Genomic DNA, 24,572 nt, shown 5'->3' on the forward strand with positions numbered 1-24,572 from the left:
GGGAATTTATTGAAAGTTCACAGAATTTTGCAACCCTATTGGTGAGGCAACATCTGGGGTCTTTGACACTAGGCTAAGTGGACAAGGGTCACAGGTCATACCGCGACATTGTGATTGGTGGCCATCTGGATGAGCCGCTGGGCGAGGCCGTTCAAGAGGCGGGTCCTCTGGGAGAGGTCATCAAAGTCATGGCGAAACGAGAAGGCAATGCTGTCAATCACCACCAGCCGGACCTGGATTGGATTAACAAAGGTGCCCAAGTTACCATCCAAAAGCCACAAGCAAATGAGTTGCAGATTTACATTGGAACATGGTTTCTGCTAAGTATTTTATTAATGCTGTCTTTGAGGTTTCAATGTTCCTAATTTTTTGTTAGTTATGCTATTTTGCTCCAGCCAATCCGGAAATCTAGCCGTCAACATTTTCTATGAGCATTTCAGTTAAGAAATTCCTTTTCGACTCGGAACAGAGCCAAACCCAACATGGAGGTTGTAGAAATAACCCCTTTGGATTTGATTGGTTGGCTGTTTTGGGATCAGTGACGTATTGGTGGGGATTGGTACCCCAGGGTGCTGGGCCAGGAAGTCAGCCAGGAGGTATGTCTCTGCCAACAGCTCCACGTAGTCATGGCAACGGACAAGGAATAAGTTGGAGAGGATTGTTTCCACAGTGAACCCCTTCAAGGCTTCCTGCTGTTCTGGAAAAGGAAAAAAGATAGAACACAGCAGACAGTAAACTACAAAACGTTTCCAATAGGCTTGAATCTAAGACAGAACCCTTTTTTCTCTCTAGTGTTGTTCATTTTGTGAAGAATCGACCAACCAGCGATTGAATGCATGCACCAGTACTGTTGATCACAATATGTGAGCATTTACAAAATACTATCTCATCAGTAAACCCTTTTCTTCATAGACTAGTATACATTTTATATGTGTATGACAACATAGCGATACCGATGTAATAAATGCATTCAATGTTTTGAAGACTTTATAAGCACTAAATAGATGCTTCACAAATCAGTTATAAGTAGTCCTACATGGGTGATTGCTTTTGTTCTGTCCTACTTAGTTACCTGAATCCTCTGCTAGAAGCCCACAGTGCTCCACAGCTGCCTGCGCTAGGTCCACAGCCCTCTGGACCAGGAAGCTGCCCTCTGTGTCTATGTACAGAGACTTGCCTCCCAACCCCCCAAAACACACAGGGATCTGCACATCTACTGACAACTGGATACTGAGGGACACAAAGTTATTGTGCTATTACTACAATATAACAAACAGATGAGTAAGTTGAGTAACTCTTCCACACAGAGGTACCAGTGCTTACCAGAGCTGGGTCTTTCCCACCCCAGGCGCCCCGCAGACCTCAGTGGTCTTTCCAACTGGCATGCCCCCTCCCAGGGCCATATCCAGTGCTGAGCAGAAAGTGACTATAGTGCCCAGCTCCTGCTCTCTCCCCAGAAGCTCCAGGGCTGTCAGCCTGCCTGCTGCTGCCCTCTCCTGGCCAAGCTCACACCTCACAGCCTGCAGCACCTCTACTGCCTCCTCCTGGGAGATGCAGGCCTCTACAATAACAGGGATGGAGAGGTTGATGAAGAGGACAAGCTTGAAGGGTAGAAATATAATGGACTGTGAGACGCATTGTAAAATAAAGTTAGCAGGTACCACATATTGGCAATAATACATATGAGTTATTTAGGTGTAATGCATTTCACCCGGTATATGGCCTGTAACTGTATTATAACCTACTACTGTAATGACAACATCAATAACAGTGACTGGTTGGCTACCTTTGCTGAGTTGGAGAGGTCGCAAGTCACACAGGTCTGCAGCAGAAAGAAACCCAGCATTGAGGAGTTTCACTTTGACAGACGGCGCAATGGCGTAGCTCGACACATCCCTCTGCATCTTTCGCTTATCGTTTCAGCGACCTGAATGAAATTGACACAGGCAGACAACTTCAAAAGCTAGCAAACCACTTGCCGTTACTTTGTTTGATACATTAAACCCGTTTCTAACTCCTCCATGTAAATGCGTAGCCCCGAAAATAGTTTCATTTAACCATTTTTTTCCTCTTACCTCCTCAGCAAGCCAAGTTTTACTTCTGCTGGAGTTAGCTGCTAGTTAGCGATGAGGAAACCAATTTCCAAGTACATAGCTGGAGCCATTTTCATGAATCCCTCCAAAATGTGTTTACTAGCGCCACCCATCCACACACGTCATTACATTACACCGTGTTGTCAATTACTGTAAACCCACAACCAAGGAAAATAAATGTAAGAACTGTTTTATTTATTTTTTAACGGAAAAGTTTGATTTCGTTTACATATTTAAATTTGGGTATTTTGTTCCATTTGTGGGAATCCTGTTTCCATCACAGTAGGTGGAGGAACGCAGATTAAATTGTGCGATCGCCAATATACCATAGAAGGAGATGTAAGAATAAGCACAGTACATTTGACACATTGTAATTGGCTGCCTTCACTTCAAAAACATTAATTTACTTAACTGTAATGCTGCAAAGCAATCATGAAAATAGCAATCATTGACATATCTGTAAAATAGTTTCCACAAATCTGGTTGGTTGCCTTTAAACCAGCTTTCCAAACTCCTCTGGAACCCAAGCGGTGAACGTTTTGTTTTCTACCCAAACGCTACTACTGTACACAGCTGATTCAAATGATCAAAACTAGATGATTACCGGTAGTTGATTATTTGAATCAGCTGTGTCGTAATAGGGCAAAAACCAAAACGTGCACTGAGTTTGGGAAACCCTGTAGTAACCCGTCTTCTTGGCACTAAGGACCACCATATGTAAACATTCAAGGCTCTTGTGGTAGCTAAACTAACAGATACGTGTCATATGCTTGTGATCTGCTTTTCTATTATGGCATTTCGACTTTTCCGTAAAGTTAACAATCTTTTTGTTCCCTAAATTATTTTTAGTTGGTCGGCTCGTGATGCTTAATTTACTGTGAGAGATTCGACGCTCGTGCTTAGTCTGATGATCAGCTAACTAGTTACTACGAATTCGGTAAAGTACTTTTCGCTAATTAAGTTTATATTAATTTCATACTAAACACCTTAAACTTAACAATTTCAACTACTAAATATATCGACGAACCCATAGTTGGTTAACTGGTTGTCATTGGTCGTTAATTAGCTAGTTAGACGGCTAATGTGTTAGCTAGCCAACTAACTGACATTCGGCAGTTTTTACTGCAAGGACCCCCGTTGGTAGTTGGAACTCCGTGGCAGTGAATGGAGCAGGATGGCTGCTTTGCCTGTTCCCTGCCCAGTGCGATTGGGGATCGTGAAGAATGGAGGCCTACCTGCTCAGTTGCATAGGTACACCCTGGAGAAGAATCTGCACAAGATGGAGAAGCTGCTCAAGAAAGGTAAAACTACAACACAACAGTAATGTTGCATGAGTAAGCATTTTTCATCCCTACCATAGACTAACGTTATATGGATGATCCCTGAACCAGAATCTGGCTTTAGTTAGGAGACGTTGACATGGCGAATATCCTTTAAGCACAAATTATCAAAGAACCTACCACGTACAACCCTAAATCTGTAAACACGGGCACCCTCATAGATATCATCCTGACCAACCTGCCCTCTAAATACATCTCTGCTGTCTTCAACCAGGATCTCAGCGATCACTGCCGCATTTCCTGCGTCAAGTAATGGGTCCACGGTTAAACGACCACCCCTCATCACTGTCAAACGCTCCTTAAACACTTCAGCGAGCAGGCCTTTCTATTCGACCTGGCCGGGTATCCTGGAAGGTTATTGACCTCCTTCCGTCAGAGGATGCCTGGTTGCTCTTTAAAAGTGCCTTCCTCACCATCTTAAATAAGAATGCCCCATTCAAAAAATGTAGAACTAAGAACAGTCTGGGGTGAACCCTTGGTTCAGTCAGAAGTCTTTTGTCCTGTCGTGTCCCTTATATATATATTTTTTTTTTTACATCCTTTTCTTCGGATATCTTTTAAAAATATGTTCCTACACTTCAACTTCTAAATACTCTCCTGCAACCCGCCTCACCCTATGTGGCGTGGATCTGCTTTTTTCTAAAGTATTTCTATTTACTTCAGATCTGGAATCCCTCAACTGAAGCTAGCCAACTAATTACCTACCAGCTATCAGTTAGCAAACCATTGCTAGCGGTCATCAGCTAAGCTTTAGCTCGGAAAGCTCTCGCCAGTTTGAACAACGTGACTCAAACCAGAGCATAAAGGACCTATTTCTCCATATCCTCGGATTCCTACCGCAAACTCTGAACATTTTCATCTGGATCCTCACAACTAGCTAACTGCAATCCCGGGTGTCCACTCCTGGCTAGCGTTTCCATCTCGGAGCAAGCACCAATTAGCCTGAAGCTAGCCCGGCCAGGGCTCCTGTGCTACCACCGAAGCCCACTCCTTGGCTACAATATCCGGACCCCTTCTACTGCCGGTACGGGGCACGGAACCCCACCGATCCTCTACGACTGGAATACCGACATAATCTGCCTGAGGATTCCAACAGGCCCCTCAGGAGCGACGCCCGCTGAAAGCCCATTCTGCTGGCCTGCTAGCTACCTAGAGCTACTTGGAACCCTACTAACTCCACGACTGGTCTATCAACGTCACCGCACAAAGAGGCAAAAACAGACTTACCCCCATCGCGACATCCCCCAAAGGCTAACTTGCCAGCCCCGGTCTACTAACTGCTAGCTTGCCTGCCACGGTCTGCTTGCTTGCTAACCCTGTCTGCTAACTGCTTGCTTGCTAACCCGGTCTGCTAACTGCTATCTTGTTTAGCCCCGGCCTACTAACTGTTAGCGTGTTAGCATCGGCCTGCTAACTGTCTGAATCGCCGTGTTCCCAGTCAGCCCAGCCACTCACTGGACCCATATGTTCACTTGGCTACGCATGCCTCTCTCTAATATCAATATGCCTCGTTCATTACTGTCCTGGTTAGTGATTACTGGCTTATTTCACTGTAGATCCTCTAGTCCTGCTCAATATGCCTTAACCAACCATGTTGTTCCACCTCCTACATATGCGATGACATCACCTGGTTTAAACGTCTCTAGAGACTATAACTCTCATCATTACTCAATGCCTAGGTTTACCTCCAATGTACTCACATCCTACCTTACCTTTGTCTGTACACTATGCCTTGAATCTATGCTATCGTGGCCAGAAACCTGCTCCTTTTACTCTCTGTTCCGAACGTGCTAGACGGCCAGTTCGTATAACATTTAGCCGTACCCTTATCCTACTTCTCCTCTGGTGATGTAGAGGTTAATCCAGGTCCTGCAGTGCCTAGCTCTACTCCCCAGGTGCTCTCATTTGTTGACTTCTGTAACCGTAAAAGCCTTGGTTTCATGCATGTTAACATTAGAAGCCTACTCCCTAAGTTTGTTTTACTCACTGCTTTAGCACACTCTGCCAACCCGGATGTCGTATCTGAATCCTGGCTCAGGAAAACCACCAAAAACCTTAATCTCCATCGCTAACTACAACATTTTCCGCAAAGATAGAACTGCCAAAGGGGGCGTTGTTGCAATCTACTGCAAAGATAGCCTGCAGAGTTCTGTATTACTATCCAAGTCTACCCAAACAATTCGAGCTTCTACTTCTAAAAATTCACCTTTCCAGAAACAAGTCTCTCACTGTAGCCGCTTGCTATAGACCTACCTCTGCCCACAGCTGTGCCCTCGATACCATATGTGAATTGATTGCCCCTCTATCTTCTGAGCTCGTGCTACTAGCTGACCTAAACTGGGACATGCTTAACACCCCGGCCATCCTACAATCCAAGCTTGATTCCCTCAATCTCACACAAATGATCAATGAACCTACCAGGTACAACTCCAAATCTGTAAACACAGGCAACCTCATAGATGTCATCCTAACTAACTCGCTCTCCAAATACACCTCTGCTGTTTTCAATCAAGATCTCAGCGATCACAGCCTCATTGCCTGCATCCGTAATTGATCTGCGACCAAACAACCACCCCTCATCACTGTCAAACGCTCCCTAAAACACTTCAAATCAAATCAAGTTTATTTTATATAGCCCTTCGTACATCAGCTAATATCTCGAAGTGCTGTACAGACACCCAGCCTAAAACCCCAAACAGCAAGCAATGCAGGTGTAGAAGCACGGTGGCTAGGAAAAACTCCCTAGAAAGGCCAAAACCTAGGAAGAAACCTAGAGAGGAACCAGGCTATGAGGGGTGGCCAGTCCTCTTCTGGCTGTGCTGGGTGGAGATTATAACAGAACTATGCCAAGATGTTCAAAATGTTCATAAGTGACAAGCATGGTCAAATAATAATCATGAATAATTTTCAGTTGGCTTTTCATAGCCGATCATCAAGAGTTGAAAATAGCAGGTCCGGGACAGGTGGCGGTTCCATAACCGCAGGCAGAACAGCTGAAACTGGAATAGCAGCAAGGCCAGGTGGACTGGGGACAGCAAGGAGCCATCACGCCCGGCAGCCCCGACGCACGGTCCCAGGGCTCAGGTCCTCCGAGAGAGAGAAGGAGAGAATTAGAGAGAGCCAAGATTTTCAAAATGTTCATAAATGACAAGCATGGTCAAATAATAATCAGGAATAAATGTCAGTTGGCTTTTCATAGCCGATCATTAAGAATTGAAAACAGCAGGTCTGGGACAGGTAGGGGTTCCATAACCGCAAGCAGAACAGTTGAAACTGGAATAGCAGCAGGGCCAGGCGGACTGGGGACAGCAAGGAGTCATCATGCCCGGTAGTCCTGACGTATGGTCCTAGGGCTCCGGTCCTCCGAGAGAGAGAAAGAAAGAGAGAAGGAGAGAATTAGAGAGAGCCAAGATTTTCAAAATGTTCATAAATGACAAGCATGGTCAAACTTCAGCGAGCAGGCCTTTCTAATTGACCTGGCTGGGGTATCCTGGAATGACATTGACCTCATCCCGTCAGTAGATGATGCCTGGCTATTCTTTAAAAGTTCCTTCCTCACCATCTTAAATAAGCATGCCCCAAAATTTAGAACTAGGAATAGATATAGTCCTTGGTTCACTCCAGACCTGTCTGCCCTTGACCAGCACAAAAACATCCTGTGGCGTTCTGCATTAGCATCGAATAGCCCCCGTGATATGCAACTTTTCAGGAAAGTTAGGAACAAATATACACAGGCAGTTAGGAAAGCTAAGGCTAGCTTTTTCAAACAGAAATTTGCATCCTGTAGTACTAACTCAAGTAGTACTAGTTCTGGGACACTGTAAAGTCCATGGAGAATAAGAGCACCTCCTCCCAGCTGCCCACTGCTCTGAGGCTAGGAAACACTGTCACCACTGATAAATCCACTATAATTGAGAATTTCAATAAGCATTTCTCTACGGCTGGCCATGCTTTCCACCTGGCTACCCCTACCCCGGTCAACTGCCCGGCACCCTCCACAGCAACCCACCAAAGCCCCCACCATTTCTCCTTTACCCAAATCCAGATAGCTGATGTTCTGAAAGAGCTGCAAAATCTGGACCCCTACAAATCAGCCGGGCTAGACAATCGTCAATCACCGCATTCTTATCGGCAGACTCAATAGCCTTGGTTTCTCAAATGACTGCCTCGCCTGGTTCACCAACTACTTCTCTGATAGTTCAGTGTGTCAAATCGGAGGGCCTGTTGTCCGTACCTCTGGCAGTCTCTATGGGGGTGCCACAGGCTTCAATTCTCGGGCCGACTCTTTTCTCTGTATATATCAATGATGTCGCTCTTGCTGCTGGTGATTCTCTGATCCACCTCTACGCAGAGGACACCATTCTGTATACATCTGGCCCTTCTTTGTACACTATGTTAACAACCCTCCAGACGAGCTTCAATGCCATACAACTCTCCTTCCGTGGCCTCCAATTGCTCTTAAATACAAGTAAAACTAAATGCATGCTCTTAAACCGATCGCTGCCTGCACCTGCCCGCCCGTCCAACATCACTACTCTGGACGGTTCTGACTTAGAATATGTGGACAACTACAAATACCTAGGTGTCTGGTTAGACTGTAAACTCTCCTTCCAGACTCACATTAAGCATCTCCAATCCAAAGTTAAATCCAGAATCGGCTTTCTATCTCCCAACAAAGCCTCCTTCACTCATGCTGCTAAACATACCCTCGTAAAACTGACTATCCTACCGATCCTTGACTTCGGCGATGGCATTTATAAAATAAACTCCAACACTCTACTCAGTCTACATCCAATTTGCTATCACAGTGCCATCCGTTTTGTCACCAAAGCCCCATATACCACCCACCACTGCAACCTGTATGCTCTCGTTGGCTGGACCTCGCTACATATTCGTCGCCAAACCCACTGGCTCCAGGTCATCTATAAGTCTCTGCTAGGTAAAGCCCCACCTTATCTCAACTCACTGGTCACCATAGCAACACCCACCCGTAGCACACGCTCCAGCAGGTATATTTCACTGGACATCCCCAAAGATAACACCTCCTTTGGCTGCCTTCCAGTTCTCTGCTGCCAATGACTGGAACGAATTGCAAAAATCACTGAAGCTGGAGACCCATATCTCCCTCACTAACTTTAAGCATCAGCTGTCAGAGTAGCTTACTGATCACTGTACCTGTACACAGCACATCTGTAAATAGCACACCCAACTACCTCATCCCATATTTATTTTTTTCATCTTTTGCACCCCAGTATCTCTACTTGCACATCATCATCATCTGCACATCACGCCAGTGTTAATGCTAAATTGTAATTATTTTGCCACTATGGCCTATTTATTGCCTTACCTCCCTACTCTTCTACATTTGCACACACTGTACATAGATTTTTCTATTGTGTTATTGACTGTACGTTTGTTTATCCCATGTGTAACTCTGTGTTTTTGTCGCACTACTTTGCTTTATCTTGGCCAGGCCGCAGTTGTAAATGAGAACTTGTTCTCAACTGGCCTACCTAGTTAAATAAATAAATAAGCCCAGGAAGCAGCCTTCAATTTGCCATTCAGCAGGTTTTAAAGCTTAATAATGCCCACATATGTTTGTTACTCACAAAATATGGACATTCAATTAGCAACTATTGTCATTTACTGCCGTCACGGCCGATGTGTACTTCCAAAAAAGGTTTAAATAAAGTTACATGAAACAGAAAAAAATGCCTCTATGGCACGTTCAATGTATTGATGTGTTGTATAGTTCCGACCTGTGCATGGCAGTAAGGTTAGTGCTATCCGGGATCAATGATGTGAGCGATTTACATTGGAGGTGCACAATAGGCATTTTTTTTCAGTGGATTGTACATTCTTATTTAGAACTTTTTTGTAAGTACATACTGGCTGTGATGGCAGTAAATTATGATAGTTGCTACTCATGCATTCGTTACTCACAAATGATGAAATTATCTTGACATTATTAAGCTGGTAAATGACAAGTTCAATGGCTGCGGAAAGGGGATGCCTAGTCAGTTGTACAACTGAAATGTCTTCCGCATTTAACCCAACCCCTTTGACTTCTTCTGTAAAGCCAGATTCTGGTTCATATGAACACTATCTACTAGCACCTACCCAGTGAGCTTGACAGTTGTGACTAAATGGCTACCTTATGAAGTGAATCAATTGAAAGCTGTTCTGATGCTGTGCTATAGGTGTGGATGTGGACTGTGTCAATCACTTGGGCCAGACACCTCTGTTCTGTGCATCGCTCCTGGGCCTGGCAAGTGTCACTGAGCTGCTTCTGCAATTTGGAGCTGACCCCAACCAGTAAGATTGACAAGTCATTCACACACTCATGTCTCCTCTCTTTTTAGACATAAAATAAATACTTCGAAGATGTGTAAGCCTTTTAGTGCAGCATGTTTTGTGACACCATACTGTGAGTGACCTATTTTCCTGTGTAGTCGCTGTGAGGACAGGAGCACCCCCGTCCACGCTGCCGTGTTCGCCTGTAACCCCTGGCTGCTGAGCGGCCTGCTAGACGCAGGGGGGGACCTAAGGCTCCACGACCACAAAGGCAGGAGCCCCCAAGACTGGGCCGAGGCTGGGGCTCAGGAGCACAGCGCCAGGGTTGGTGCTCACAGATACAATGATCAGATACATACTGTATACACTACTAATCTCTCACCCCCTCTCTGTCATCAAGATGCTTAAGTTCCTGAAGAGCTGTGTGACCCACATGCACAGCCTGTCTCAGTTGCCCCAGCCCAGGGAGCTGCGCCGGACCCCCACCTCCACATCTTCCAAGACTCTGCTGCGCTCCCCATCTCTACTGGAGCTCCTCAAGTCCGGGTGAGTAGCCGGGGGATCCTACATTAATACTGCCCATTTTTGGGGGGTTCGTTTTCTTAAAATCTGTATGTTAACATTTCTCCCATGTTGTAGTGGCTCTGACCTGCACCTCAACAGAAAGATTACCAAGTCCTCTGCCTGTGACACAGTTCAATGTTTTGGCTTTGGAAAGGTATTTGCCTAAAACGGTGAAGTTGATGAAAACCAAAATAAGTTGCATCATGTGCCCACGTCATATTAGGATTTGTCCCTTTATCATTATACTATATGTATGTATGTAAGTATGAGTTTATTTGGATAAAAGCGTCTGCTAAATTGCATATAGTGTGGTATATTTTGGAATGGCAGTATTTTGTGTCTGGATGAGAGTGAGTGACTGTTTTCTTGCTGTGCTCAGTTGTGTATAGATAAGCCGGGATATGCGTTGGGCCTTCTGGCCTCCCTGCCTGTGATTGGGGACAGTGAGTTAGGGCAGGCGGACGACGAACCCCTCCTCTCCTTCTCCTGTGGCGCCTTCATTACCATGACCAAGTAAGACTACTGAGGACTGGAACCACGTCTTATACAACTCCTATGGGATTGCATCAAATAAGAAGCTACATACTTAGATGTTTTTTCCTTTAAGCTGGTTGTTCCATCTGTCAGTTACAGCTGGAAGGGCTGCAGGATCACTGTGAAGGAGCTGCAGTCCATCTCTCCACAAGGGGGCAGCCAAGAGGCCTACCTTGACCTGATGCTCATTGAGCTGGAGTACTGCAAGTGAGAAGACGATGACACACTTTGAAGTCTTTAAACAACTTAAATGACTGCTGCGTTGTTCTCAAGTGTTTCTCCAAATAAGTCTTTAACATAAAGTACACCTGTCATTTCAGTGCTATTGATGCTGTCTATGGATATACAGCATAACCCAGTAACTGCTGTGACTGTCTGTTTGTAGCCAGCTGTTCCATCCCTACCTGCTGCAGCTGATGGCAGTGAGCATGTCCAGTGACCTGCTGCGGGTCCGTCTGGTGTTTGAGCGGGTCCACGTGGGCTCTCTGCACAACTTGCTGCACCAGAGGGTAATCCCCACCACACATACACACACTTTCATCATTTATCCATGTTTTGTACTTACACATTCATTCAATTTAACAAATGTATTTGTGCACCTCACCAGCGTGCCGAGTTTCCAGTGCTGCGTGCTGAGACCATGCTGTTGGTGGTGCTGCAGGTGTGTGAGGCTCTACTCTACCTGCACGGTCGGGCCCTTGTGTTGCGAGCGCTCTCCTCCCACAGCATCCTCCTCACACACCCTGGCGTGGCCAAACTCTCTGGCCTCGGCTTCATGGTGCCCAGGTAGGAAGAAAAGGAAGCTTGCACTACTAGGTCTTTCTTTTTCCTGTACAACTTTTGTTGTAGTCCATGCGCCTGCAATGAAATACTGAACATTATTCCATAAGGGTGGTAAGTAATAAATATTGGTCTGTATGTGCTGTTCTTCTCCCAGTGACAATAGTCACTGCAGACCCTCGGCTCACCTGCCCCTGCCCCCAGGCCTGTACAACTGGGCCGCCCCTGAGGTGATCAGACAGAGACCCTGCACAGGGAAGGCTGACCTCTACAGCCTGTGTGCCCTCATCCAGGAGCTCTATACAGGTAGCTACTCCGTCTGTTGTCCACTGCAGCAGTGTGAATATTTGCATGTGTGTGACTTTGGGGGGTGTGTGTTCTACCGTAGACTCAGTGCCGTGGGGCCCGGTGGACCCTCGTTGGATCAGGCAGACTGTTGAGTCGGGCCAGGCCCTGGCTACAGATTCCAGTGTTCCCCAGCCTTACTACGCCCTGGTCAGGGTGGGCCTGCAGCCCCGCCCTGAGGACCGTACACACAGCCTGCAGGACTTGCGCTACACACTGCGCCAAGACATGAAGGTATAGACTGCAGCCTAGGCACTCCGCCAACATAAGCAATGGTTGGTGTCGTAATGGTGGCAGCAGCCTCACATTATGGATTTGTTATTATGACCTCTCTGTGGTGATCCTGGTATGTGTGTGTGTGTGTGTGTGGTAGGAAATGTCCCAAGTAGGGGGAAGAAGGAGTGGGCTGTACACAGACGTAGGAGGAGGGCTTAGGCCTGCAGGCTGGAGTCCAGAGTCCGCCCCAGTCAAGGAGCCTGCAGGTGCTGGTGGTGAACACAGCACATACAAAACACCCTGAACAATATATATTTTTTTAAAGGGTTTTATCCATGTCTTTTCCCCTCTTTCTCAGACCTCAGGCCTACCGCCTACACTGACCCACAGGAAGGTTCTTTAGGCAGTTCCATGGACACTACAGTGGACAGGGAGATCCAGGACCAGCTCAACGAACTGGACAAACTGCTGGACAGAGAGAACGAGACAGAGAGGGGAGAAGGAGAGATGACGACAGACTCTGAACAGCCCATATTCCACCGTGACATCTCTTTTAGGGACATCCTGCCCCTGGATGACTGGCGCCTGTGCTCTGTTGTGCCATCGGAACCCTACATCACCCAAGAAGAAGAGTCTGACTCCAGCACTGTAACGGAGGAAGAAGAGGAGCGGACAATTATGAAGGAGAGGGCTGTTCAGCCCGAGTGCCCAGTGTCCGGAAAGCTCTCGGAGCACATCAGCTCCATCGTCCTCAACCTCAAGGTCTCCCAAGTACTGTTGCAGCAGTCCGAGTGCAACCTGGCCGCCGTGGAAACAGGCCGTTGTCGACGGCAACAGGCGCGGGGGGCGGTCGACGAGGTGGACGGAGGGGCAGAGGGAAAAGATGCTCAGACCCCCCACATCTCCTCCTCAGCCTCCACCTCCCTCTCCTCCACTCTCTCTGGGTCGGTGTGTAGTTACATGTCCCGCGCAGTGGGGCCTCCTTCACAGTACCGCCTCCTACCACATGGTGTCCACCCCTCGGCCAAGAGACTGGAGGCCCAGCTACTGAAGGGAGGAGAGGCCAGGCCGATCAGCGCTGAGGAGCTGGCTGCGTGGCAGAGGGAGTATCCTGCCGAGGAATACCCTAATCTGGAGTGCACTACTTCGGAGGGAACCGGCAGCGAGGGCGAAGAGATGAGCCACTATAGCTCAGCTCCGGAGGACAGCTTTGTCAACATATGCCCCAGAAGGCAGCAGCAGGTAGCACACCACCACAAATTGCATCCTCTGGTGTTACACACACACGCGTACACACAACTGCAACTCTGAGTCTCACAAAAGTGCCATGATTGGATGAAGAATATATTCCCATTGTACAGTTTGTCACAACTATGGCTCTTCCCAGGTTGTGTTGTGACTGCTGTCTGTCTGGTAGGCAGGTAGAGATAGAGGCTCCAGAGGGACAGTGAGAGGAGGTCAGCAGGCAGAGACAAAGCAGCAGTCAGTGGACAGACAGGAACTCACTGACAGGTACAGAACACTGGCAAAGGCAGCACTGTTCTCTGCTCTAAATCCATATGCATACGGTAGAAAGTATAAGTGTGGGATATAAAACTCGCAGTGGCCTCATTTAGTCAAACTATATGGTGGGGACAATTGTGCAAATCTAACCCAAAATGTACAATAATTGCAACACCAATATCCTACAATTAGCTACAACAGTATACCTTTGAGCAACATTTTCCAATGGTGGAATTTATGTTTAAAAAATGACTAGGATTTGGTGACACGCCACTTTACATTTTGTTTGCGTGTTTTTGCCCCATCCCAGGCTCTGTCTGTCCTCTGAGGGGACAGAATCTCTTGAGGACAGTCCCAGACGGCCTGAGATCCCAGCCAAGGCCAAATGGACCAGTGAGATTTCACTATATTATACACTGAACAAAAATATAAACGCAACATGTAATGTGTTTGTTTCATGAGCTGAAATAAGATCCCATAAATTGTCCATGCGTACAAAAATCATATTTCTCTCAAATTTTGTGCACAAATTTGTTTACATCCCTGTTAGTGAGCATTTCTCCTTTGCCAAGATAATCCATCCACCTGACAGGTGTGGCATATCAAGAAGCTGATTAAACAGCATGCGCATTACACAGGTGCACCTTGTACTGGGGACAAGAAAAGGCCACTCTACGCAGCCCAGGACCTTCATCTGGCTACTTCACCTATGGGATCGTCTGAGACCAGCCACCCGGACAGCTGATAAAACTGGGTTTGCTCAACCAAATAATTTCTGCACAAACTGTCAGAAACCGTCTCAGGGAAGCTCATCTGCCCGCTCGTCGTCCTTGACCTGACTGCAGTTCGGCGTCGTAACCAACTAAGTGGGAAAATGCTCACCTTCGATGGCCACTGGCATGCTGGAGAAGTGTACGCGTCACAAATTAATCCTGGTTTCAACTGTACCGAGTAGACCGCATGTATGGTGTCATGTGGGCGAGGGGTTTGCTGATGTCAATATTGTGAACAGAGTGCCCCCATGGTGGGGTTATGGTATGGGCAGGCATAAGCTACGGACAACTAACACAATTGCAATTTATCGATGGCAATTTGAATGCACAGAGCTACTGTGACGATCCTGAGGCCCATTGTTGTGCCGTTCATCCGCCACCATCACCTCATGTTTCAGCATGATAATGCACAGCCCCATGTCGCAAGGGCCTGTACACAATTCCTGGATGCTGAAAATGTCCCAGTTCTTTCATGGCCTGCATACTCACCAGACATGTCACCACGAACCAGCATGTTGGGATGCTCTGAATACACGTGTACGATAAATGGTGGTCACCCCCAGATACTTTATGGTTTTCTGATCCACATCCATAACTTTAAAAGTTATCTATGACCAACAGATTCATATCTATATTCCCAGTCAGGTGAAATCCATAGATTAGGTCCTTTTTCAATTAACTGATTTCCTTATATGAACTAACTCTGTAAAATCTTTGAAATTGCTTTTTTATATTTGTGTTCAGTGTACATGCATTATACCCAAGTTACAGTTCACAGAACACCATCTTTACATTTATTACAGTTCTGACCCCAACTTCCTTCTAAATTCCTCGTCCTCTCATAGGCGAAGTGTCAGAGTTGGTGGCCAGGATGACCCGGGGGCGTCTGTGGGTGGCTGTGGGCCCCCCTGCCAGCAGTGACAGTGAGGAGATGGAAGACAGACAGGGGTTTGGGCGAGCGGTGGAACCACCCAGACAGGACCCCCTGGGGCGCAGTGACAACGGCTACAGGTCCTCTCCAGACCCTGCCTCACAGCCACAGAAAGATGCAGCTGAGGCCCTCGAAAGCAGCTCTGAGCTGGAGCAGATCTTCAAAAGCTTTGCAGGTGATGCAGCTGATAAGCATGCTATACTGTCCTTATGCTCATAGAAGCATAGTAGGATAGGATCATATCTATCTACTGTCTCAGTATCTCATCTTTCTATACAGGTGTCCAGAGTGAGAGTGAAGAGGATGCAGATTTCCACACAGTGAACCGCACCTTCAATATGACATGTGGGGTGTGGGAGGGCTCGGGACAAAGGGAGGTTAGATGAGAGAAGCAAAACCTCAACTCTGCACCCCATAGAGAACATAATCATCAGATTCTATTAGTTAAAATGTTACACACTCAGTCTTAAACCCTTGACCTTGTGTGTCCAGGAGGAGGGGACCTCTGAGTCGGACTACACCCAGTCTCCTGTGGAGCCTTCCAGCATGTTCTACACCCCCAACCCAGAGCAGAGGAACAACCCATCCAGAGACAGCCAGGTCTAGTAGTTCTTAGTTAACGTAATAGTTACAATGCCTTTAGAAAGCATTCATATCCCTTGACTTATTCCACATTTTGTTGTTACAGCCTGAATTCAAAATGGATTAAATAGATTTTTGTTCTACCCATAATGACAAAAGTGAAAACCTGTTTTTAGAAATGTTTGCAAATGTATTGAAAATGAAATCCAGAAATATTTCATTTACATAAGTATTCACACCCCTGAGTCAATACTTTGTAGAAGCACCTTTGGCATTACAGCTTTGAGTTGTCTTGGCTATGTCTGTATCAGTTTTGCACATCTGGATTTGGGGATTTTCTCAACCTCTTGCTGTTCAGTTAATCTTCAAGTTTTTCCACAGATTTTTTATGGGATTCAAGTCTGGTCTTTGGCTGGGCCACTCAAGGACTTTCACATTCTTGTTCTGAAGCCATTCCAACGTTGCTTAGGGTCGTTGACCTGTTGGAATGTAAATCTTAGCCCCAGTCTTTCATTTACACTGAAGCAGGTTGTCATAAAATATTTGCTTGTATTTGTCTCCATTCATTGTTCCCTCTATCCTTACCAGTCTCCCAATCTCTGCCGCTGAAAAATATTCCCAAAGTATGATGCTGCCACCACCATGGTTCACAGTATGGATGGTGTTAGACAGGTGATGAGCTGTGCCTGGTTCAGGCCAAATAGTACAATTTGTCTCATCAGACCAAAGAATCTTTCACGTGCCTTTTTGCAAACTTCAGGTGTGGTGTCGTGTGCCTTTTTATCAGGAGTGGCTTCCACCTAGCCCCTCTCCCATAAAACCCAGATTGGTGAAGTGCTATAGAGAGACTGTTCTCCCATCTCAGCCAAGGAACTCCGTAGTTCTGTCAGAATGGTCATTGGATTCTTTGCCACCTCCCTGACCAAGGTCCTTCTTGCCCGGTTGCTCAGTTTGGTTGGACGGCCAGCTCTAGGCAGAGTCTGGGTAGTTCCATATTTTTTCCAATGATGGAGACCACTGTACTCTTTGAAACTTTCAACACTGTAGACATTTCTTTTATACACTACATGGCCAAATGTGTGTGTGGACACCCCTTCACATTAGTGGATTCAACTTTCAGCCACACCTTTTGCTGACAGATGTGTATATAATCAAACACATAGCCATGCCATCTCCGTAGACAAAAATTGGCAGTAGAATGGCCAGTATTTAAGAGCTCAGTGACTTTCAATCAAGTGTATTTATAAAGCTCTTCTTACATCAGCTGATGTCACAAAGTGCTGTACAGAAACCCAGCCTAAATCCCCAAACAGCAAGCAATGTAGGTGTAGAAGCACTTTCAATGTGGCACTGTCATAGGACGCCACCTTTCCAACTAGTCAGTTTGTCAAATGTCTGCCTTGCTGTTATTGTGAAGTTGCTCCTAGACGTTTCCACAACGGCTCAGCCGCGAAGTGGTAGGCCACACAAGCTCACAGACCGGGACCGCAGCGCGCTGAACCGTGTAAAAAATAGACTGTCCTCGGTCGCAACACTCACTACCGAGTTCCAAACTGCTTTTGGAAGCAACATCAGCGCAATAACTGTTTGACAGGAGCTTCATGAAATGGATTTCCATGGCTGAGCAGCCGCACACAAGCCTAAGATCACCATGCGCAATGCCAAGCGTTGGCTGATGTGGTGTAAAGCTCGCTGCCATTGGACTCTGGAGCAGTGGAAACGCATTCTCTGGAGTGATGAATCGAGCTTTACCACCAGCAGGCCGACGGACGAATCTGGGTTTGGTGGATGCCGGGAGAACACTACCTTCCCATATGCAGGGTGCCAACTGTAAAGTTTGGTGGAGGAGGAATAATGGTCTGGGGCTGTTTTTCATAGTTTGGGCTAGGCCCCTTAGTTCCAGTGAAGGGGAAATCTTAATGCTACAGCATGCAATGACATTCTAGATGATTCTGTGCGTCCAACTTTGTGGCAGCAGTTTGGGGAAGGCTCTTTCCTGCCAGGCCTAATCACCCAATATCAGTGCTCGACCTCATTAATGCTCGTGGCTGAATGGAAAAAGTGCCCCACAGCAATGTTCCAATATCTAGTGGAAAGTCTTCCCAGAAGAGTGCAGGCTGTTATAGCAGCAAAGGGGGGGACCAACTCTATATTAATGCCCATGATTTTGGAATGAGATTGTTTGAAAAGCAGGTGTCCACATACTTTTGGTGTGTATATGTCTCATCACAAGTCTCTCGGAGCTCTGCAGACAGTGCCTTGGACTTCATGTTAAAGTTTCTGCTCTATATGTGAAATCAAAATATAGCTATTTCTCTGTCCGCTTTTGTATATAATCTATACTGAACAAAAATATAAACGCAACAATTTCAATGATTTTACTGAGTTACAGTTCATATAAGGAAATCATTCAATTGAAATAAATTAGGCCCTAATCTATGGATTTCACATGAGTGGGCAGGGGTGCAGCCATGGATGTGCCTTGGAGGGCATAGGCACACCCACTGGGGAGCCTGGCCCAGCCAATCAGCATGAGTTTTCCCCCACAAAATGGCTTTATTACAGACAGAAATACCCCTCGACCATCCCGCATATGAAGCCGGATGTGGAGGTCCTGGGCTGCTGTGGTCTGCAGTTGTGAGGCCAGTTGGACGTACTATCAAATTATGAGTTTCTTCTCTGGCATGTACTGTCAACTGTGCGACCTTATATCAACAGTTGTTTCTTTCGATATCATGTCCAAACAATTTAATTGGCCTCATGTGGACTCCAAGTTGTAGCTACGTCGAGGATGATCAATGTAAATTCGATGCACCTGAGCTCAATTTGGAGTGTCCTAGCAAAGGGGTGTGAATGCTTACGTAAATTAGATTTATGTATTTCATTTTCAATAAATTTGCCAAAAAAATCTAAACATGTTTTCACATTGTCATTATGGGGTATTGTGTGTGTGATGGGTGAGAATCTATTTTGAATTCAGGCTATAACACTGTAATAAGTCATGGGGTATGAATACTTTATGAAGGCACTGTATATAGTATAACATAACGTAGGAGTAGTTAGTTATTTAGCTAATTAGTTAGTCATGCATGTAGTTGCTGGTTTCCTCTAACTGGTTGGTTTACTCCTGTCAGAGCCCTGTCAGCTCAGAAGAGGACCTGGATGTGACAGTGGAGGTGTGTAGGGGTGCTGACAGTAGGACTGTACCAGAGGAGCAGACGCTGGAGACCAAACATGGGAGTAAGATAGCTGTGTGTGTGTGTTTTGACACTCAACCAGAGTTGGAGCAGTATTTCAGTTTGTAAGCCATCATATTCACTGCTGGGTCATTCAGGCAGTAGTAGATGAGGACAGATAATAAACTGATGTAGTGTTCATTTCCCTAGAGTATCAGCCTGTACAGGAGTCAGATGAGATTGATATAAACCCCACTGTCAGTCAGCACGCACCCTTTCCAATGGCCAGGTAGGAGCAGCACCAACACACTGACGCTCCATGGTAGAATCAACTGTACAATATGATTATGTAACGTATGTGTGTTAATAGAAGTTTCAGTGCAGATTAATGCTTAAGGTTTGTAAATCCCTCTTGAACCTGATGGGAATGTTGTATAGGAGCTCTGGAAAGGGTGAGGCTGTAGTCCTGTGTAGCTCAGTTGGTAGAACATGGCGCTTGTAGGTTTGATTCACATGGGGGACCAGTATGAAAAATGTATGCTCACTACTGTTGCTCTGGAGAAGAACGTCTGCTAATTGACAAATGTAGATTGAGGTGTGATATCGTCAAGAACCAACAGTTCTTCCTTTGGGAGTATGTCCACATATCATGCCCAGTGTGCCACACGGAGTATTTCTGCAGATCATGTATGTATGTATGTATGCATAGTGGTCTACCTGACCTGGCTGATGTCTCCAGCATCACGTGCTCACCCGCCCAGCACCATGAGTGGTTGGGCCAGGAGAGACTGCAACCCAGCCCCCTGAACAGACGGCCTCCGCCCTGCTACAGCACCCCACGCAGCCCAGGTACCAACCAACACCACCCAGCTACCAGTGTTACATTTAAGCTCCATTATATGCGTAGCTTTGCCATCAGCATTGTTTGCTACAAAGTGCGTTCTACCTGCTACACGCAGAGGGGAAGAGTGTCTTCATTCTATTTTCCCCTACTATACCATATTCATCAATTATGCCTAGGTACAATAGCTTTGGTCCAGTTTTTCGCAAGTACTCATTAAATTGTTGCTAGTGGTTGTACTGAATGTTCCTCTAATTACACAAGTTGCTATTGTTTACATAGTCAATGTAGCTAGCTAGAGTTTCGCTAGCGAGTAGGTCCCGTGTGGCTCAGTTGGTAGAGCATGGCGCTTGCAACGCCAGGGTTGTGGGTTCAATTCCCACGGGGGGACCAGGATGAATATGTATGAACTTTCCAATTTTGTAAGTCGCTCTGGATAAGAGCGTCTGCTAAATGACTTAAATGTAAATGAGTAGCTTTTAATTCATAAATCGTAGTACAATATCCAGTGGTGTATAGTCGAGGCCCTATGCAACCAAAATCAACTTTATTTCAAACATACATTACCAGTCAGTTCACACACTGTCATGAGAATTTTCAATCCCAATGATAATAACTATCAATCAATAGCTTTGACCAATCCCTGAGGTTTGTAAGACCATGGGTATACTAATTAGGGAAAGACTCAGCTTTATGCAAAAGGTTAGTACAGTTTATTCAGAGAACGTTCTAAAGTCAAGAATGCAAACAGTCTATATAACACACTCAAACCAGTTCAAATTTTAAACTACGCCTTTCTCAGGCAGTCGGTGTTTTTCCACTACACAGATACATTGTTTCTTTAATCTGCAACATGTTTCATAATTTTCTGCAAGCCTAACAGTTTCTCCCCTCCACGGGTGGAGACAGAATGTCCTGTAAGGAACACAGTAGTACAGCTTGTCTGTCGATAGCTCCTCTTATCATTTGTTTCACACTTGCACCCTACTTACATACTAAAAAGGAACAAAAAGTCCTAATTCTGACAAACTACACACATCAGATTATAGTTTTATGATTCTAATAAATTTCATACAATTATGGTTTCAGGGTGGAATATTTTTAGTCATTACCATTAAGCATATAATTCCCTTATCACACACGTTGCATTGGTTCCTTGAGTGTGCATGTTTAACACCAGGAGCACTACTTTTACAAGTTGAATTGCAGCAAGATGTCACTGGTATACTTGTTTTGGTGTGGTGCAGCGACTGCGCCCAACTACAGAGCCATGGGGGTCACTGGGGAGCCCATCCCCGCTCTGCCCAGCCTGCTGGACACCTCCACCTGGGGCAGCACCCGCTCCCTGCCCCCCCACACCGAGAGCTTCGCCACTGCCAGCCTGGGAGCCAGCACGGTCAGAATAGTCAGCACTCTCCCAGTCAGAACAATGTTTCAATTATTTATTCAGACCTGTCGAAATATATAGTACGCCGGTGGCCACCAACCCTTGTCCTGGAGATGTGCAGTTTTACCCATTAGTTATTTACCTTATATCAACGTAACTGAAATGTTGATGTATTTTGGCTGCTCTATCTGCAGACGGACCTCTCCAGACAGACCTCACCCCTGATGAGAGACTCCTCCCTCGAGGAGACTGGGACGCCCGTGGGCGTGTCAGAGTTCACCACAGCCAGCTCCGGAGAGAGACAGACCACAGGGACCAGCCAGGAGGGGGTGGGCCCTACCTACACCGTACCCACCACCAGCCAAGAAAGGTTGGAGGAGAGAGAGAGTTTAGAGAAGAACATGGAGTATCTCGAAGGGGAGAGAGGGATGTCGCTGGCTGCTGACAGGAAAGAAGAGTTGGAAGGGTCCGATCAGGGTAGCTGTGCTGGTGTGGATGTCGACCTGATGGATGAAGATCCTCTGGATGCTAGCTCCTCTGTTTTAGAGGGTGAGGTGTTGTCTCCAAACATAGTTCTGGAGGAGCGGGTGCAGGCTTTTATAGAAGCTCTATCCATGTTAATCCAACCCCCCCCCAAAATTTGTGATGACATTAAATCAATGTGGGAAACTGTCATGATATTTTTTGATTTCACGTTTAATTCCCGTTAGTTGACAACTCAACCAAATGTAAATCAGAACTGACGTCTGCGCCCAGTGGGAACTCGCCTGATTCAATTAAGCAAGGTGTTGCTGATCAGTTGAATGTTATTGTCAGTAACTGCATTTCAACTAACTGACGTGATATTACTATTAGATCAGTATTAGACCAGTTATTATGCATGTTTGGTGGTAGACTGTGTTCAGTTATAAACCTGTCTCTGCAGAAGATGAACTTGTGTCAGATGAGGAAGAGTTGCCTGGCGAAGAGGAGACAGACCATGAGGATGAAGAGGTGATTAATGATCAAGTGCTAACTGGCGAAGAGGGTTCTGTGGCCAGTACAGAGCAGGCAGAGACATCAGGAGCTCACCACGGCAGCACACACAGTGAAGGTACTACACTGCATTACATCAGCATTATAAGAAAATAAAAAACAGTATCTCTAAACAGTATACATATTTCTAGTACGAAATGGACCCAAAAGTAATTTAGCTCTGTTCAGATTATCTTTCAGGCTGTGGTCCAGACACAGAGGGAGCTGCAGCACCTGTACAGCAGAGCCAGGCCAAAGGCCTGTCTGGAGGCCCAGATTCACTGGAGGAGACTGACAGGTAGGCCTCACTAAACACAGTGTATTCAGAACCTTTGACACTTTCCACATTTTGTTACGTTACAGCCTTAATCTAAAATGGATTAAATGAAAAAAGTTTTCAATCTATGCAGAATACCCCGAAAGAAAAAGGTTTTAAGAAATGTTTGCAAATGTTTTAAAAATAAACATACCTCGAAGTTGCGCTCAGGTGAATCCTGTTTCCATTGATCATCCTTGATGTTTCTACAACTTGATTGGAATCCACCTGTGGTAAATTCAATTGATTGGACATGATTTGGGAAAGGCACACACCTGTCTATACAACTGTTCCCACAGTTGACAGTACATGTAAGAGCAAAAACCAAGCCAAAATGTATGCAGCATTGAAGGTCCTAGAACACAGTGGCCTCCATCATTCTTAAATGGAAGAAGTTTGGAACCACCAATACTGTTTCTAGAGCTGGCTGCTCGGCCAAACTGAGCAATCGGGGGAGAAGGTCCTTGGTCAAGGAGGTGACCAAGAACCCAATGGTCACTCTGACAGAGCTCCAGAGTTCCTCTGTGGAGATGTGAGAACCTTCCAGAAGGACAACCATCTCTGCAGCACTCTACCAATCAGGCCTTTATGGTAGAGTGGCCAGACAGAAGCCACTCCTCAGTAAAATGCACGACATCCCGCTTGGAGTTTGGCAAAAGGCACCTAAAGGACTCTCAGACCATGACAAACAAGATTCTCTGGTCTGGTGAAACCAAGATTGAACTATTTGGCAGAATGCCAAGCGTCACGCCTGGAGGAAATCTGGCACCATCCCTGCAGTGAAGCATGGTGGTGGCAGAATCATGCTGTGGGGATGATTTTCAGCACTAGGGACTGGGAGACTAGTCAGGATCGAGGGAAATAGGAACAGAGCAAAGTACAGAGAGCTCCTTGATGAAAGCCTGCTCCAGAAGGCTCAGGACCTCAGACTGGGGTGAAGTTCACCTTCCAACAGGATAATAACCCTAAGCACACAGCCAAGACAACGCAGGAGTGGCTTTGGGACAAGTCTCAATGTTCTTGTGGCCCAGCCAGAGCCTGGACTTGAACCCGATCGAACATCCCTGGAGAGACCTGAAAATAGCTGTGCAGTGACACTCCCCATCCAACCTGAGAGAGCTTGAGAGGATCTGCAGAGAATGGGAGAAACTCCCCAAATACAATTGTGCCAAGCTTGTAGCGTCATACCGAAGAAGACTTGAGGCTGTAACCGCTGCTAAAGGTGCTTCAACAAAGTACTGAGTAAAGGGACTGAATATTTGATAATTTTGCAAATGTATATAAAATAAACTTTTCTAAAAACCTGCTTTTGCCTTGTCATTATGGGGTATTGTGTGTAGTTTGAGGAAACAAAACAATTTAATACATTTTAGAATAAGGCTGTTATTACATAACAACATTTGAAAAAAGTCGGTCTGAATACTTTCCGAATGCACTGAAGCTCTGGCCAGGGGTCACAGCTGTGCCTGCTTTTGTTCCAGCTAACACTTAGTTTATTCACTCCCAACCTCCAGGACCAGGGTTGGTGACTACTGTATTGGACACTACTTCTGCCGTATTTATTAATTGGCTATATTACCAGACTGGTGATAATACTAAAAGAGTAGTACCCCTAAAGTGGTGAAGTTCACATGTGACTCAGGCTCGCTCTCTCTCCCTCCAGAGCTCACTCTACTCTGGATGAGGTGCTGCAGGGCATGTTGGTGGAAAGGGCCGCTGGTCACAGGGTTCTGAAAAGTCCAGGTCTGGTTGCACACCCCAAACAACAGTGAGTGCCCAGCCATTAGCATATAACCTTAACCTATTCCAATATCCACAGTTGAAGTCAGTCCAAAAGAGTTTACTAATTAGTAGTGATGCACCGATATGACATTTTTGGCCGA

The 24,572-nt window shown here is 46.0% G+C and overlaps 3 protein-coding genes and 1 non-coding gene across 17 annotated transcripts in view; 2 read left to right on the top strand and 2 right to left on the bottom strand.

Moving 5' to 3' along the window:
- The window catches only part of rad51c (RAD51 paralog C), a 21,250-nt gene extending 15,933 nt beyond the window's left edge, over positions 1-5,317 (bottom strand). For 2 of the 4 annotated variants that reach the window (XM_071338913.1, XM_071338917.1), the window contains exons 1-6: positions 2,076-2,346; positions 1,787-1,927; positions 1,324-1,561; positions 1,073-1,230; positions 564-697; positions 102-233 (exon numbers count right to left, since the gene is read on the bottom strand). In XM_071338913.1, the coding sequence (XP_071195014.1) occupies positions 102-233; positions 564-697; positions 1,073-1,230; positions 1,324-1,561; positions 1,787-1,904 (780 nt within the window). In that variant the 5' untranslated portion in view covers positions 1,905-1,927; positions 2,076-2,346. Of the gene's footprint in view, positions 1-101; positions 234-563; positions 698-1,072; positions 1,231-1,323; positions 1,562-1,786; positions 1,928-2,075; positions 2,347-2,505; positions 2,639-3,328 lie in introns of those variants that run through there. The other 2 variants (XM_071338915.1, XM_071338916.1) reach the window with 2 other exon arrangements.
- The window catches only part of tex14 (testis expressed 14, intercellular bridge forming factor), a 26,477-nt gene continuing 4,653 nt past the window's right edge, over positions 2,749-24,572 (top strand). For 2 of the 11 annotated variants that reach the window (XM_071338903.1, XM_071338906.1), the window contains exons 1-26: positions 7,901-8,372; positions 9,634-9,748; positions 9,886-10,051; positions 10,128-10,273; positions 10,367-10,445; positions 10,671-10,804; positions 10,919-11,032; positions 11,211-11,334; positions 11,433-11,611; positions 11,763-11,911; positions 11,994-12,184; positions 12,324-12,432; positions 12,525-13,408; positions 13,584-13,678; positions 13,980-14,062; positions 15,288-15,548; positions 15,653-15,750; positions 15,866-15,973; positions 19,090-19,195; positions 19,342-19,420; positions 19,841-19,980; positions 21,220-21,368; positions 21,554-21,908; positions 22,285-22,452; positions 22,563-22,671; positions 24,353-24,457. In XM_071338903.1, coding sequence (XP_071195004.1) covers positions 7,916-8,372; positions 9,634-9,748; positions 9,886-10,051; positions 10,128-10,273; positions 10,367-10,445; positions 10,671-10,804; positions 10,919-11,032; positions 11,211-11,334; positions 11,433-11,611; positions 11,763-11,911; positions 11,994-12,184; positions 12,324-12,432; positions 12,525-13,408; positions 13,584-13,678; positions 13,980-14,062; positions 15,288-15,548; positions 15,653-15,750; positions 15,866-15,973; positions 19,090-19,195; positions 19,342-19,420; positions 19,841-19,980; positions 21,220-21,368; positions 21,554-21,908; positions 22,285-22,452; positions 22,563-22,671; positions 24,353-24,457 — 4,703 coding nt within the window. In that variant the 5' untranslated portion in view covers positions 7,901-7,915. Of the gene's footprint in view, positions 3,395-7,891; positions 8,373-9,633; positions 9,749-9,885; positions 10,274-10,366; positions 10,551-10,670; positions 10,805-10,918; positions 11,033-11,210; positions 11,335-11,432; positions 11,612-11,762; positions 11,912-11,993; positions 12,185-12,323; positions 12,433-12,524; positions 13,409-13,583; positions 13,679-13,979; positions 14,063-15,287; positions 15,549-15,652; positions 15,751-15,865; positions 15,974-19,089; positions 19,196-19,341; positions 19,421-19,840; positions 19,981-21,219; positions 21,369-21,553; positions 21,909-22,284; positions 22,453-22,562; positions 22,672-24,352; positions 24,458-24,572 lie in introns of those variants that run through there. The other 9 variants (XR_011667556.1, XR_011667557.1, XM_071338911.1 and 6 more) reach the window with 8 other exon arrangements.
- Positions 20,289-20,365, top strand: trnaa-ugc (transfer RNA alanine (anticodon UGC)). The gene has a single exon. It is a non-coding gene; the product is annotated as a tRNA-Ala (tRNA).
- The window catches only part of LOC139537512 (SKA complex subunit 2-like), a 17,051-nt gene continuing 12,965 nt past the window's right edge, over positions 20,487-24,572 (bottom strand). The window contains exons 5-6 of the mRNA XM_071338920.1: positions 22,844-22,917; positions 20,487-22,317 (exon numbers count right to left, since the gene is read on the bottom strand). Of these exons, the coding sequence (XP_071195021.1) occupies positions 22,299-22,317; positions 22,844-22,917 (93 nt within the window). The 3' untranslated portion in view covers positions 20,487-22,298. The remainder of the gene's footprint in view (positions 22,318-22,843; positions 22,918-24,572) is intronic.

Source organism: Salvelinus alpinus, chromosome 13 (assembly GCF_045679555.1).
Source record: "Salvelinus alpinus chromosome 13, SLU_Salpinus.1, whole genome shotgun sequence".
Classification (NCBI taxonomy): Eukaryota; Metazoa; Chordata; class Actinopteri; order Salmoniformes; family Salmonidae; genus Salvelinus; species Salvelinus alpinus.